The sequence below is a fragment of the Natrix helvetica genome, assembly GCF_964273705.1.
Source record: "Natrix helvetica genome assembly, chromosome: 2".
Taxonomy (NCBI): Eukaryota; Metazoa; Chordata; class Lepidosauria; order Squamata; family Natricidae; genus Natrix; species Natrix helvetica.
Window position 1 is genome coordinate 186,467,342 of NC_138552.1, and position 15,750 is coordinate 186,483,091.

The 15,750-nt window shown below is 36.9% G+C and overlaps 1 protein-coding gene across 1 annotated transcript in view; it reads left to right on the forward strand.

Annotated features, from left to right (window-relative positions):
* LOC309387108 (coiled-coil domain-containing protein 162-like) overlaps positions 1 to 15,750 on the forward strand; it is a 54,560-nt gene that overhangs the window by 14,336 nt on the left and 24,474 nt on the right. Inside the window, exons 11-22 of the mRNA XM_081943313.1 lie at positions 460 to 596; positions 2,266 to 2,377; positions 4,435 to 4,484; positions 5,581 to 5,757; positions 5,914 to 6,031; positions 8,220 to 8,385; positions 8,890 to 9,028; positions 10,971 to 11,124; positions 12,851 to 12,946; positions 13,192 to 13,332; positions 13,786 to 13,988; positions 15,193 to 15,331. Of these exons, the coding sequence (XP_081799439.1) occupies positions 460 to 596; positions 2,266 to 2,377; positions 4,435 to 4,484; positions 5,581 to 5,757; positions 5,914 to 6,031; positions 8,220 to 8,385; positions 8,890 to 9,028; positions 10,971 to 11,124; positions 12,851 to 12,946; positions 13,192 to 13,332; positions 13,786 to 13,988; positions 15,193 to 15,331 (1,632 nt within the window). The remainder of the gene's footprint in view (positions 1 to 459; positions 597 to 2,265; positions 2,378 to 4,434; positions 4,485 to 5,580; positions 5,758 to 5,913; positions 6,032 to 8,219; positions 8,386 to 8,889; positions 9,029 to 10,970; positions 11,125 to 12,850; positions 12,947 to 13,191; positions 13,333 to 13,785; positions 13,989 to 15,192; positions 15,332 to 15,750) is intronic.

Here is a 15,750-nt window from a genome sequence, read left to right on the forward strand (position 1 = left end):
TGTTTGCAGGAGACAATTAGTTCATTCCTGCATTCTTGCCAAGTATTGTGCCGTCTGAAAGATATTGGCCTGTCCACTCTCTAAGCCTGATAAAAGTTGGTAATTGTGAACTATCTTGAAAGACTGTGGGCTGGGACTTTGCTGGAGAGGAATTCACTGTAAATTAAATAAAAAGGGTTTATCGGGATGAGGACTTGGCTTCGTGCTGCTGGGGAAGCCTTAGTCAGAACACAAGCATCCAAGAGCATGTGCTGAGTTCCAGGACACTTACAAGGGCCTCCGTTTACACTGACCTTTCTCTCTCCTTTATAAAAATATTCAACAATCTGAGCCACTGAGACTTCCATTTCCACTTCCATTTAAATTTCTCATAATGCCCTCAGTGGTGGTTGTTTTCCACAGCAACAACTTGCCTGAGTGGCTTCCTGAGTAAGAGACCTCGTTGCTCTTCTTTTTCAGGAAGGACACCTGAGTGTGAAAGGCCAGAGCAACAGCTCACCAAATGGAAGAAGTTCTACAGTTGGGAGTGAAGCAGAGGATACCTCGATGTCTCATTCCATTAGGCGATTTGCGGCTGGAGGTTGCAATTCGAAGAGGTAGCTTAAAGAGACACGCACACACCTCTCATGGTGTCGGGGCATATGTGCCGAATGAGGACTGGAGAGAACCCCAACCAGCCACAGAAAACCCATTGGGTGACTTTGAAACCATAATTCTCTATCCGCATAACCTATTTCATGGGATGGCTGTAGAATAAAATGGAGGGAACTTCCTTTTTGATGGAAAGAGAGAGACTTTAAATCTAAACAATATTTTTTTTTAAAAAAATCAGAGCATCTGGGTATTTAGGCTACGGCTAGGTAAAGCAGTTGTAAGAGAATGGCTGCTGTTCTTGTGTCTGAATGCTCTCTGGGTTTAAATACCAATTGCAGAAAGTAGCCTTACACCCAAAAGGCCTTTGCTCCCAAAGAGCTTATCCCTCCTCCTTTTTTGAGGGATCTTCCAAAAGGGAAGGCAAGTCTTCCAGAATATAATATAGCTCCACCGCTGATTTTGATTTGTAATTTATGCTGTACCACTGGCATCTTAAGACAGCTAGTGCTGCTTCAAATACATCAGCGTGTTACTGCTTTGTGCCTTATAGGGCGGTCTGTGTTTTCAGTGGAGAGATTCCAGCTCCTAGTTTAGCAACATGCTGACATAGTTGGGAAAGATTCCCAAATGCAGCACTGCTGCTAGGCCAGTATTACAGATCGTAGGGGTTCAGAAAACAACATACATTCACTTTGAGTTATTTGTAAAAATAATAAAAGGTGTAATATAAATAAATAGATGGATGGATGGATAATGTTGGAAGAAATATCCATCTGGTTCAGTTCCAAGCTGGGAGAAAGACACTGGAAACATGGAGACTGATTGGAAAGATGGTTTAATGACAAAGCAGAACCACCAAGCATGTGTGATTCTGGGTAGCTGACCACATGGAGTTGAGAGTGAGGGGCTTTTATACCTTCTCTTGGGCTTTGCATTTGAACTTCCTATTCCTGTGCAAGAACATGTATTCTTTTGGCTGTTGCAGGGGTCATAGCTGGCTCTGTAGCTTGTCTGAGCTAAGTTTGGTTGAAGCCTGGAGAGTGATGCAATGTCCCCAGGAGATTGTGCAATGTGGTGAGCTCTACCGCTAGATGGTAGAGGGTTAATTCTATTATGTCCTGAAGGGTCATTTCTTAATCCCATCATCTGGGAGATAGAGGTCTTTTGTTTTGTAGATAGGCTGGCCCAATCTTTCTCAATGGGCATAAAATATCTGCTGGGGCCTATTAAGAGAGACTTAGGGGCTGTTTTCTGTCTCCAAGATCATGTTTCTCTATTTCTCCTTTAGGGAAATATAATATTCTGCCTTTTTAATATTTCTTAAAATATTTCATTCTTCTGGGAGGAAGTGGCTTCTCACAATAGATGATAGATAGATAGACAGACAGACAGACAGATATCACAGAAAATGGGAAACCTTCCAAGTGTTTGACTTATTTGTGTACATACTTAACATATTGTAATACTTTAATTCATCCTGTTACTATAATCCATGGTTTTTAATTCTTCATAAAAGCAAAAAACAATAACAACAACAACCCGAAAAGCAACAGCATTATGTGTAAAGAAAGTTTAATGCCTGGGCACAGCCAAATAATAAAATGGTACTTCTGAATACAGTTTGCATTCTAGTAGTATTTCTTAGTAATGTTATTTTCCTTCATTCTCCAGACCTACTGAGGCTTTTGTTTCAATTCAGCTGGAGAAACAGGGTCCAAGGGACTTGATGTTGAATACATTCATTCAGAAGAAAGAACTCTTGGGAAGTAGAATACAAAATCCAGTAAGTGTATCTGAAATTGTTTAGGAATTAACCAATGTTTGATTATAATTTTAAAGGGTTATTTATCAACTTTACAATAATAGCTTTGGCTTTAAGCTTTTGGATATTTTTTGTCCTTACAGATAGTCCTCAACTTAAAACCACAATTGGGGCCAGAATTTTCATTGCTAAGCAAGACACTTAAATCAATTGTCTCGATTTTATGACCATGTTGTAAGCAAATCACTGTAATTCTTAAGAGAATCACATGGTTAAATGAATCTGGCTTTCCTCATTGACTTTGCTTATCAGAAACTGACTGGGAAAGTCACAAATGATGATCACACAACCCTGCAACACTGCAACCATTGTAAATACATGCTGGTCACCAAGCCCCTAAATTTTGATCACATGACCATGGAGAATATTGCTGCAGTCATAAGTGTGAGGACTGATCATAATTCACTTTTTTCAGTGCCATTGTAATTTCAGTTGCTAAACAAATGGTTGTAAGTGGAGGACTACCTGTAATTTAAAATATAAAATATATTTTAGGTATCTGCAGCCATGTTTTATGAGATTGGTGGCTATTTAAAAAGGATCAATCAATAAATATTTTTTTTTAAATACCATATTTTCTGGCATATAAGAGGACTTTTTAACCCCCCCAAAAATCATTTCATAAATCGGGGTCGTCTTATACACCGGGTATCGTTCCAAGCCTCTCAAAGTCAATCTTCCCTCAGGCGCGGCCAGAAACCTCCGAGGCAAGTGCAGTGCAGTAATTGGCAATCGGAAAGGGAGATAAGCACAGTAAGCCACAAACCTCAATTTTAAAGCACCTCACCTCTCTATCTGGAAAGCAGGGGATTCAATTGCAATGCCTAACAGGCGATCCAGCCCCTCTTAGGGTGACTATGCTAGACAGCCCCTCTCTACTGCCACCTCAATTTGTTAAATTTAGTAGAAGCCAATTAAGAAATTTTAGAATATCCAATTTTCCAATATTGTTTAGATATCAGGGCTGGACTGCTCCAACTGTCTTGGAGTCAGGAAGGCGGGCTGATGATGTCACACCCTCTGCCAATCCGAGCAGGCAGGCCTTGTATTCATTAATAGAAAATACATCGCTCGCCGTAATTGGCTGGGCACTGTATACTGTCATAACCGCTTGAATTAAAATTACCATATTGAAATCAAATCTGATGTTTTTAAATTTTATATGGTGTGCCTCGGGAGAGGGGTAGTCTTATACAGCGAATATAGCCCAAACCCTATATTTTAACAGGAAAAGTAGGGGGTCGTCTTATACACCCAGTCGTCTTATACGCCGGAAAATATGGTAAGTCAGTCTTGTAATCAGACTAAATAAGAACAAGAATGTATGTTTGTATGAAAAGAAATAATAGAGGAGTAAAGTCTTAGGAATACTTGAAAAACAAAACTTAATAATGATTGCTTCTTTAATTGTTACCATAAAATGCCAAGTGGTGATTCTTTAGATATGGTAACCTTTCAAATTTTCTTTTGCTATTTGAGGGAACTGTTATGCAAAAATGTTTTCCGAGAACAGGGATGAGGATCAAATCCTATTTATATTTTAAAATCTATATATTTATGCAATTTATTTGTATATGTATTGTTATATTCCCAGAAGTTGGGGCATTAGATTAGGTAAATCGTCAACACACTGAAATAATTCTGAATGTATCAGGTTGGGATTGGAATCAGAGAAGTGTTAAGAGGATTCCTGAATCTTTCCACTACAATCACCTGCTTTCCTTTAAAATATCCTTTCAAAGGTCCAAGACAATATAAAAAATCTCGAATGGGCTGAGTTGAAAATCAGACTTCAGGGCCACTATTGTGTTACTTTATATAGCGCCTAAAGAACCTGTAGCAAAAATATTTTTAAAATATTTAACTTTTTTTAAAAAATAGTTGTGCAAACAAGGGTGCCTTTCCACTCCTATATGTTAGCTCTTGAATTCAAGGTATTCTATTTACAACATTTCATATATAATTATTACAGCTGTGTACAGTTTAGGTAACAAACAAGTGGCATTAATGTCTTCTAGGATGAAGCTGAAAAAGTCAAAAGAGAAGTTATTGCTGAATATTGCCACAGGCAAGTACAAGAAATATATGTAGTATCTCTCCTGAAGAGTCATACGTAGTATGTTTGTTTTTCCCCACAGTCTATGTTATGGTAGGAAATGGTGCAATGTTGACTTTTATTCAGCAGAGGCTATAGAGCAGTGTTTCTCAACCTTGGTCACCTGAAGATGCGTGGACTTCAACTCCCAGAATCCCCCAGCCAGCAGAGCTGGCTGGGGAATTCTGGGAGTTGAAGTCCACGCATCTTCAGGTGGGCCAAGGTTGAGAATCACTGCTATAGAGGAATTAAAGAGTAAATATAATCCTAAAATGAAACAGATTGAAACATCTGATACATAGCGTTCTGTTATTAGTTAAAGCAGGAAAGAAAACCAAAAACCCAATTAATCCTTTATATAACCTTTCAATGTGTATTATGCGAACTGGATATTTATAGCATTTATATAAATAAACCATTCATCAACCTTGGTGTTACATATAAGGCAGAAGAAACTGCCTTGATATTCAAGCCATGAAGTTTGGATTGTTGCAGTGCTGGTTTTGTTATTGAGTCTCAGAAGGAAGTAGCCATTGCTACTGATATCGTATATCATGACGCAGAATCAGAGATAAACAAACAGAAGGATTCCACCGAGTTCAGATTATAACTCAAACAACATGACTAGTATTCAGGGATTTCAGGAATTCTAGTCCAGAATATCTGATGGGGGGTATGTAATTTAGATCAGCATTGCGCTCTTTCTGATATTATAAGTGTTGTGACTGGAATTTTTTTTTAAAAATGGGGGGCAAGTATGTCACAGGCTGGGAGGTTGACTTAAAAATCTACAATAAATAAGTTTATTTTCCAATGTGGAAGTCAAGTAATGACTTGATACCGTCACAATGAAACAATAAGAAATATTAATGAAAGTCTCCATTCTTCCACCATTACCCATTGCTAAGGCGGAAAAGATAAAATCCTATGCATTATGATCTCACAGCAGCACTGATAAATTTTTGAAACTTTCCTTTTGAAGTTGGCCATTTGAATATCAAGACTCTAATTTTTTAAAAAAATATTAGCTAGATTGTTCTTCTGATATTAAGATTTGGATCCTGTTTAGGTTGACTCACCATATGTCTCAGTACTCTCTTCGAAGTCAGATCGTTGCCTATTATAACAGTATCAAAGCAATGCTGGATGGCTTTCCCAGGGTGAAAAACAAATACTTTACCATAGGATTGCCACAAGAGAAAAAAGATGAAAAAGAATCAAAAGAAAAAGTTAACAGTGATCCCAGGTTTGTAACTTGTTTGCAGAGTTCCTTACCAACTTGATTGGAGTGCCAAAAAGAATAAAGTGGTGGGGTTAAACCAATATCAGTTGGTGGTTCTTGGGTGCTGTGTACCATTGAATTTATTTGTACAAGTAATTCAATTATTCTGTTAACAATCAGGTCATTCCAGCCACGACCTCGTTGCTTGCTGTCCAGTGATGGACAATCCTTCTTGAACCTGTGGTTCATCCCCCACCCTTCAGAAACCCTAGCTACATTCAAAATGCTGCCAGAGAAGGTCAGTGCTTTAACAATCTTGTACAAAGTTCTTTATTGGCCAAATGGCCTAGATCTGAGATTGATCAACTAGTAGAGTGTGAATATGAACAGCACAGGAAAATATATTTTATTGGGAATCATGATTTTAAAAGTGATTGATATGTGACCCAAGATGTTTGATACTTTGCAATATTTTCTCTCATCATCATCTCTCATACGCAATCAGAGATACTATGAAAGCAAAGAAAACTATCCTGACTCAGAATTATGGACTTAGTCCACCCTAATGGATGCTCCATTTTGGGAAAGTTTGGCCTATCCTTTGGTGGATAGCAGGTACAAAGATTTTATCAGCTTCTGTGTGTGCATCTAGGTATAGGCATAATAGTTATCCTTAGCTGAATGCAACGAACTTTCATTTTAATGTATACTGATTAGTGTACATTTAAAGTGACAATAAAGTTCTATTCTATTCTATTATTCTATTCTATTCTATTCTATTCTATTCTATTCTATTCTATTCTATTCTATTCTATTCTATTCTATTCTATTCCATTCCATTCCATTCCATTCCATGTTGGGTGATATCTGGGATAGAAGGAATACAAGTTAAGCAGGCCTTTCTCCTGTATCTAGCAGGGATACTCAAATTGCTACAGAAGGTAAATTGCACTGCTTCTTAATATACATAATAAATAACTGTGATGCAATGAAGATCCTCCCTGTTTACTATGAAACCGGGAGAATTTGTTTAACCTAGTATACTAATCCATAATTGTTTAAACTATGATTTGTTTAAAAAAGACATAATTGGATTTCTTATGCACTGGGTAATCATTAAAATGTTATCATTTTAAGGGTTCATCAGTCCTGCTGATTATTTAGTGCAGAAGTGGTTAATTTTTGGAGGCCAAAGACCATGCCTAATATTTTGAGAGAAACTGGGGGAGGCAAAAAGACTGGGACCACATTGCTGATGTGGAAGGACAGTGGTTGGGGAAACAGTTTTGAAGGTTTACTTTGTTTTTTTTAATGTATAGCACTAAGGGCTTACCTTACACTTGTTGTATCTTTTGTATTTTCATATTTAGCTACTCATGATTTATGAAATAACATAGCAATCATGGACAGAAGAAGGCTTTGGGACCACAGAAAAGGAGGTTCAGGGACCTCATTTGTATCTGCAACCTATGCTCCCCACGTGATTTAGCACAGTGTAGGAATTCAGTCACAAAAAAGATGAAAAAATGAAGAAATACAATAGAAGCCTTAAATAACCTTAGTTAACTCCTAAATATTGGATGTGCTACTGTTTCTAAGTAAAATACAAAGCTCATCCGCTAAATTTTAATTCACCCAGAAAAATAATAATACTTGGGCTTACTGTTTGGTAACTACTGTAATAGTAGTTGCCCTTGGGATACAAGCAGAAATGAAGCAGCCAAGGGAATGGTAAGATAAAAGCTGCTTAGTCTTCAGTAGGAATGTGGGCCGGGCAGTTTCTTGGGCTTAAAAGGGATATGGGAAGAGATGTAATTTCAGACTGCAAGACTCTGTTAATGTAAGCTTAGAATCAAGTAGAATCATCTGGCTGTGTGGACCTCATCTACCTCGCAAGGTTGACATCTACCAGTAGGCAACTCAGCACACTGCTTCTTGACACTAAATATAGAAAGACAGTAGGACACTTAGTGAACCTATTTGGAGAGGATTTATGAAAGGTAGCAATTACAGCAGTTTATGAATGATTGAATTGGTGTCACTCTGATCCGCTCAGTCAGTTTCTTTAAAGCATTTCTCTGCCTGTTCTCGAATTGGATAGACAACCAAACGGCTTACGTATTTAATAAAAGCACGACAGGCTTGCCATCCAAACAGACAGACATAGAACAAAAAGAGAAGATAGGTGTAACTTCTAAAAGTTATAAAGTCTTTATAATGATCAGATAAATGGACTTAATTCAAGTGGAGTATTGTTTGCCCTCATAACATATCAGCCAGGCAGTTCAAAAATGGCAAATCACCCAGATGAGCCATTACAGCAAGTTTGCTTCCTGTTCTCCCTCTGCTGCCTAATGGAAGGACTCCTGGGTGATCAGCGTAGAAGAGGTCAAACCAGATGGAGCTGGATGCTACTTTTATTTTGTGATTGCTGACTGCTTGATGTTTCTTTCTGAAAGTCTGTCCTTTAACCCCCTTTCTCACAGGTTGGCTGTAGAGCCCTGCGGCATACATTGCAAATTGTGGCATCCTTTCACGACATCATTGCATACATTTTCAGTTTTGCTCAGCTAGGAAGTGCACCAGGCTGTTTGGATTACAGGTGTCCTTCTGAACATCTCACAGCAGACTGGGGAGGGACTGAGCAGATTGGTTAGTATCCATTGCTCAATATTGGGATATGATTTGTTCTGGTTGGGGATAGAGTATTGTTTATTGTAGTGAATGCTGGAAAAGGAGTGGATCTACTTTGCCACAGCTTGGTGGCAGCTGTTCCATAATGGTAGACTGAATGAAGACCTGGGAGATGGGGCAAGTAGGAATAATTTCCTCTATTAAAAGAATGATCTGTCCCACAGGTTGCAGAAATGAAGCTACACTTTTCAATGTACTAAGAGTTGCAGAACACCAAGGTTTCAGTCCACTAAAGATTTCAAATGCAAAGCCATGTTTTCCAGAGGAGTGGCGCCAAAGGGTGGAGGAAGCATAGACTGTATATCCCATTTTGGATGGGACAGTGAGAATAAGTCAAACTGGCAACAACTTGGTTGGTTTTCATAGAGAACTGCATCATAACAACTGGATAAAAGTATTTGATGTGATATTACAAAAAAAAAAGATCACCAAAGGTACCAACACATGCTCTTTGGATTCTAGGAATTGAACTTCTTGAAATACAGAAAAAAATAGACAGCCTTCCAAATTCCTCAGATCCAAAGAAAGTGTCTCACATGCTGACCATGCTCAAAGAAGTGAAGTTTCTTCAATTTGAAGCAGCAGTGAGATATTCAATGAGGTAAGATATGAAAAAGAAGCACGTCAGAGGTATTTTCTGTAATATTTGCAACTTTTTCCCAAATACTCTTAATAAGAGGGGGAGTTCAGCCCTTATCTCTGGGTATTTTTTCTATTCAAAACTATGTACAGCCCATTATTTCTCTGCTTACTAGGGAACAAATATGGTGGGAAATTGGAAAGTGTGAGAAAGTTGGGGGCACACTTGCAAAAGGACTGCTGGGAGAGAAAGTTGCCCCCTCACAAAATGGCTGTCAAGAAGTGGCCTAACCAGCTATAAGATTCTATTGGCTCACTCCGTCTTCCTGTAAGACCACTTGACTGCCCAGCTCCTTTTTGTTCTTTTTTCTAGCAGGTGGGCATTTTTCTAAATAAATATTGAATTGCAGTGCCCAAAATTTTGTGCATTTATTTACTAAAATGTATGGGGCTTCTTTGGGGTGCAGGGCATTGCTGGAAAGAATGCTAAAGGCTGATGCTTTAACTTTGCAAAGGATCTGATTCACATTTTAAAAAAACAACAACCTTTTTAAAAAAATGTAAAATGGTTGGCAGCCTGGACAGAAGATTGGGGAGCTTAGTAGCACTCCATATTTTTTTTCTCCTACTGACTGTAAAGCAACTGGGAAAGGAGATAATTCTGATGCAAATATGTCTAGAAAGAAATACATCTCTTCCACCTATCATCTATGGAGATTCTCAGTAATTCAGGTCATGGTTGTCCCAAATGTGCTTTTTCAAAAGGCAACTGGACTTTTGTTTTTTCTTGACATGCTAACAACGAGTTGACCGAAAGGAAGATAAATCTCTCCATTCTCCACCATTCAGTCAGACGTGAAGAAGCTTCTTGGATGAGAAGTGAAATGTCTTCGTGGAAAAACAAAGAAAGTCCACATGCCTTTTGAAAAAGCATCTTTGGGTTCTCCACCAATCATTCTTCCATTCCAAGTGATGCCCTCCAAAAGCTATGAATTAAAACAACTGTGGGAAATCGCAGGTGACTTTTTATCTAGTCTCATGCTAGGTATCCAAAAGGTAGAATAGCAGGAACACAAGCAAGCTTACACTTATTGTTTTGCTTTGATATTTTTTTAAACCTTTTAAAAAAACCAAGTGAAAAATATCTATCTTCATTCCTGATACTAAAGTGATTATGAAACTACAATCAGAGGAAATATACACTACATCTTACAAAACCTGGTAAAGGAAGGCTCCTCCCACTCCAATAATTTTGTTTAGGGGGAGGGTTGATTTACATTCAGTGAGAATTTAAAAGGTGTAAATAAAAGTATTCAAATAAATTTTTGTTTTGTTTGCTTCCAGAAGCTATAAAAAGTGTTTTATTTCTACATTTTGTGGAAAGCTATAACTACATTATGAAATAAACAGCACTAATTATTGCAGCCCTTTTTAGTTTATTAAACCTATACATTATTTATAAAATGTATTTAAGATCACTTATGAAGAGTGAATCTGCCCGTCTCTTTAATGGTGAAATGGGCAAGCTGCGAATGTTCATGGGAAACTTATTGTGTAAACTGGAATAAAAGGATAGAAAAATAAGAAATTCCAAATTGTTTTCATTGAATTCCAAGAGCATAATTACATTACTAGCTGAAATTAACATTCCTTCTCCATGGGAATAACAGGAAGCAGTACATTTTCAATGAGAAAGGGCTTTTTGATGACCTTCAGCATCCTGGTAGGGGTTCAGGGATAAAACAATGGGAAATGCTAGATCACTTTTCAGGCAGATGTTGTCACAGTAACTTAAATAAAATGCATTGTGCAATGTTTAAGCATAATAAATCAGAAATTGGACTTGTCTTTTCAGTATTTGTTTTATTTATTTTAAAATTTTATATGGCCACCCATCTTAAGCAATTGTGGGTAAATCACAATAACAATAAGTATTGTTCTATTTTTTTCCAACAACCTTTCAGGGAAGCATTTTTATCATCTGGCAACGTTTCTGCATATCAGAGTATTACAGACAACATTTACCACGCATTGCCTCCCATGAGTAATGCAGTTTTTGGAAGTGCATTTGCTTCTCAACTTCAAATTCCACAGCTATTAGATCCACATGGACAGAGAGTGAGTAAAGTGGCTGTTTCAAGATACATTTGCTTTAACTTCTGAGACATCTTTCAGAAACATTTATCTCTCATCGATTCTCCAAAGAATTATGTTCAGCATTTAACAATTAAAAACAGCTGAAGTGCTGTGCTTCTCATCTGTACCAAAGGTATATATAGAAGGTTCAAATATGGATAGTGTGCGTGTTAAAATGAAAACGTTCAAGCAAATGTCTATTGCAGAGGACTAGCGTATCTTTCTGACCTATTCTTTCACAGTCTAAAAGGTATTATAATTAGCAATTTCTGGTTTTACCAGTAATGATAAGAGTTCATAATTTTAGCAGAAGACTATGCAAATTTGTGGAGAGGAGCTTTTGAGCCAAACCATTTGACTGCCCTCATGGCAATCAATAGGTTTCTTTCCATAATAGCTCTGTACTTCGGGGGAGCTCATGTTTCAGCATTTTCCTGTAATAAAAAATTGTGGTCTTCACCATTGTAATGGTAAAACTTCAACTCAAACATATGGCTTTTCTGATTCTCTTTGTCTGTGTCTGTGTGTCTTCAAGTCAGTGTTGACTTCTGGTGACTGCCTGGACAAGTTCCTGCAGTTTTCTTGGAAGATTCAGAAGTAATTTTGGTGTTCCTGATGCTCCCTGAGCTTGATTGTTTTCTTGCAAATGTTTCCTTACTCAACTACCAGTAATATCGAGTTACCTAACTACATTACCTAATTGGGTAATGAAACCTGTGCAAGAAAATAACCAAGCTAAGAGAGCACTAAGGACTCCAGGGTTGAACCCTAGCTACAAATACTCTATTCCAGAAGTTGTTTTTCCATTGCTTGCTTCCTAGGGCTGAAAGAGAAAGACTGGCTCAAGGCCACACAACTGGCTTTGTGCCTAAAATGGGACTAAACCTTTCCCCATTTGTAGCCTACTGCCTTAATCACTACATTACATTGGCTCTGTACATAAGTCTTTAACTCATTTTGCTTCTAAGCCAAGAGCTGCTCTTGACAATGTAAAAGACTTTATGCAAAGTTTCTTCCCCCTGTTCATATCAATTTTCCTCTATTATTTATTTATTTATGTGACCGCCCTTCTTACCACATGGTAACTCTGAGTGGCTGAACCCTTGAATCTTTTCTTTGCCCACCACAGCAAGCAGACGTTTGTGACATTCCATAGGGACCTTCAAACTCCATCGTGCATGGAAGAGCAGAGCTTTGCTTTTTGCCACTGCAACGATATTAAATACTTGTCCAAATGTTCACAGGACACTCTGAGTCCTGGAAGATTGAGGATTTTCTGTCAGGTTGGGAATGGGTATCTCTTTCCATTCATAGAGCACCGGATGTGAATTTAATAACTTTCCAGTGCATTTCCAGCTAGCTGAAGCTCAGTTGCTCAGGGTTAAAAAAACCATTATTCTCTTGAATATTATGAATACCACTCACATGATGAGGAAAAGACAATGCAAGGAGACTTTTAAAATGATAGTGGCTGAAGATGAAGAGCAAATGTGACAAATTATGCCCATGTAGGGATTTCTACTGTGATGAATAAGGGGTGAAGCATCTACAGAGATTTTTCCTGGAATTTTTCTGTTTCTCTTTTGCCTAGCACAGTTCACTGATCAATGCAAACTTCTGTCAATTAAACTGGACTTAAGGATATTAGAGGTAATATACATCTGCCTGGGGCTTAACATTAGAGCTCTACAATTATCACTTTCTTTAGGCATTAATGCTGTTTCCCTGGAGGACATTCCTAGCAAAAGGAGGTCTATTTCCCAACACCATAAGCAACCTAAACCCCATCAATTCTAGTATGCAGGTATGAGGCTTTTATTCCTTAGTAATCTTAGATTTCTTTATGTTTCTGACACTATGCAGATGATTACAGAAATTAAAACACATTTATTGCATCTAGAACAAATCTATTATATTGCCATGTCTGAATTAAACACCTTGGTACCATATAATCGTATTTCATCCTAGTGTGACTTCTTAGATTAATCAATTATTGATTTACTTTCATAAAAATCCAATCAAGTTCTGAATTCATCTCATCTTTTCTAGTTATGCCTATGTGGTCTGAGCAATGAGGATCAAAAAGTAGCTCATGGAGAACTGATTGGGATACAGTTTGTAATGGAAGATGTTCTCTGGAATGCCGAAATTCTGATGGACCACCAAGAAGTGCAAAAACCATTCAGAAAGGTAAAACAGGTGGAATTGTGCATAAATCTTGTTCTGTTTGGGGCTGACCACATTTGTAATTAGCACTAAATAAATAACTTTAACACTAGTTTTTTTAAAATTTCTTGCATTAATTACATGATAAATTTTTTCAAAATTCCAGAAAAATTATGTGTGGTGACTTTTGCTAGAATGTCTCAATCATATAACTGAATGACAGTATATCTTTAAATGAATTGACATTTTTTTTAAAAAAAATTCTGAACTACCATGTCAGACTAGATACTAATAGATCAGTGATCAGTAACAGGGCAATTTTCATATACTGTAATTGACTGAAATAAGTTAGCTGTAGACTTGAATCGTTCATTCAATTTTTTGAATTTGTTACATTGGAAAAAATGTGCTTTTGCAGCTCTGTTAAAATCTCTTTCTAAAAAATGATCTTGTATTTTCCAATCATTGTTTCATCAGATTTCAGCAACATCAACAGCTGAAGCAAAAGGAAAAGCTTTAACAGCACCACCTGATACAATGACCTCATATGCCTTGCAGAGATCATATCTGATACTATGGAAGCAGCTGGAAATGTTAAAGGCAGAATGGGGAAGACTTAAATTGAAAGTTGAGGATATCAACACAGTTCCTCTGTATAAGCAGTTTTCTGAATTGTATGAGTAAGTTACAGCTTAATGTAAAATATTTTTAATTTAGAGATTCAGTTATATTAAATCTCAGCAGTACAGATTATAAAATAAAGCATTATTTATATTTCATCTTCCTATTCTCCATGTTACATTAAATTTAATTGTAAAACACTTTTAATAACAACAGTATGCATCCTTGTTTATAAATAAGGACAAAGAAAAATTGATTTACTTTTCTTTCTTGAACTTCTATGTTAAATAAAAATCAGAATACAACCAAGCATGTATTTAATGTTATACTTACCCTTGGGATTGAGAAAATATTACTGGCTGTGATTCTAATTGAAAGTATTCATAAACTGAATCATATTGTTTTCACAGCTTTATGAGGTAAGTAAACAAGGAAGTGATTTAATTGACTTAAGTCATAAATGTTTATGGCAACTTTGCTAAGTTATCTAACAATTGTGATTTGTAGGCTGATGCACTTGAAGGGGCCTGGTGAAATCTACCCACTGTTTATAGGAAATAAAGCCAGTAGGCGTCTGGGTGAAATTCAAGGTCTTGGTCAAAAGCTATTAAGTTCTCCATAGCATCTCTCAGTTGTTTCTCCCCACCCAGAGTTGATACACTTCAGGTCTCTTCCATAAATAGCTGTCATCTTCTGGGATTGAGAAAGCATGGTCTCTCTTGCGCACTGCCCTGCCCTCTGGGACCCCATCACCCCTAGATACAAATGATGTCTATTCTCTGGGGTCATAGAAAGCTTTTAAAACCTGGTCTGTTCCAACTCTGGCATTAAAGATGTATCTTTAGAGGCCTTCTCATATTTGTATGGTTTGTTGTTCTGGTTGTTTTAATCTCAGCTGCCTGTTTATATGTATTTAATTAATTTTTATTGTTTTCTGAATTTTGTTAGCCACCCAGAGTCTAATTGAATGGATGGTTACAACCCTCTACACTGTGGTGGTCCAGTGAAGTTGCACTGATGATGTTACATAGCTGAGAAATGAAACTTCTGCCAGCAAATTTTACTTTTACTTCCATAGCTTAGTCACTTGACATTGAATGGAATTAGCGAAATGGAAATATTCTTTTCATTATTAGTAGCACCATTTTCCAAATATCAATATGAACAGAAGATATTTGTAAATATTGCTATCCTTTGAAGTCACTGAAAAGTTATTTAATGAAAGAGCCTATGTATGGAGATTATATCTTTGCATTTTTTTAGAGCTGAAATCTTTCATGCTGCAATGAGATCCGTAGCCAGACATTACGGTATAGAGGATGGCTTTGAAGAATACGGCACTATCGAACCATGTTCGTTCTTCCCTAAAGAAGTTTCAAAAATTGATGTAATAACACACCAGGTAAAATAGATACGACAGGGCAAAAGAAAAGATTGGTATTTGTTCATTAAAATATATATCAAGGATATTTCCTCTAGCAAATTAGAAGACGTCTATCTCTAGCCAGATTTTATTTGAATAGTTTCCATATGAATAGATAACAATGATTGTGTTACAATTAATATTTTATACTGCTATGTTCCCTTCCTATATTGCCATTTTAATTTAATTGAAATCTTGTGAGGCAGGTTAAACAGCGATAGCATCTCTGATCATCCAGTAAATTTCATGACTAAGGTATGCATCAGCCCCTTTTTTAAGGAGGCAAGTCAATTTTACAAGTGGCAGGTAAAATAAAATTTTATTAAAGAAAAATTAAAATTCTTTCTTTTCAAACTTCAAATATTAAAATGTAAACATTTAAATGTTGGTAGAAATAA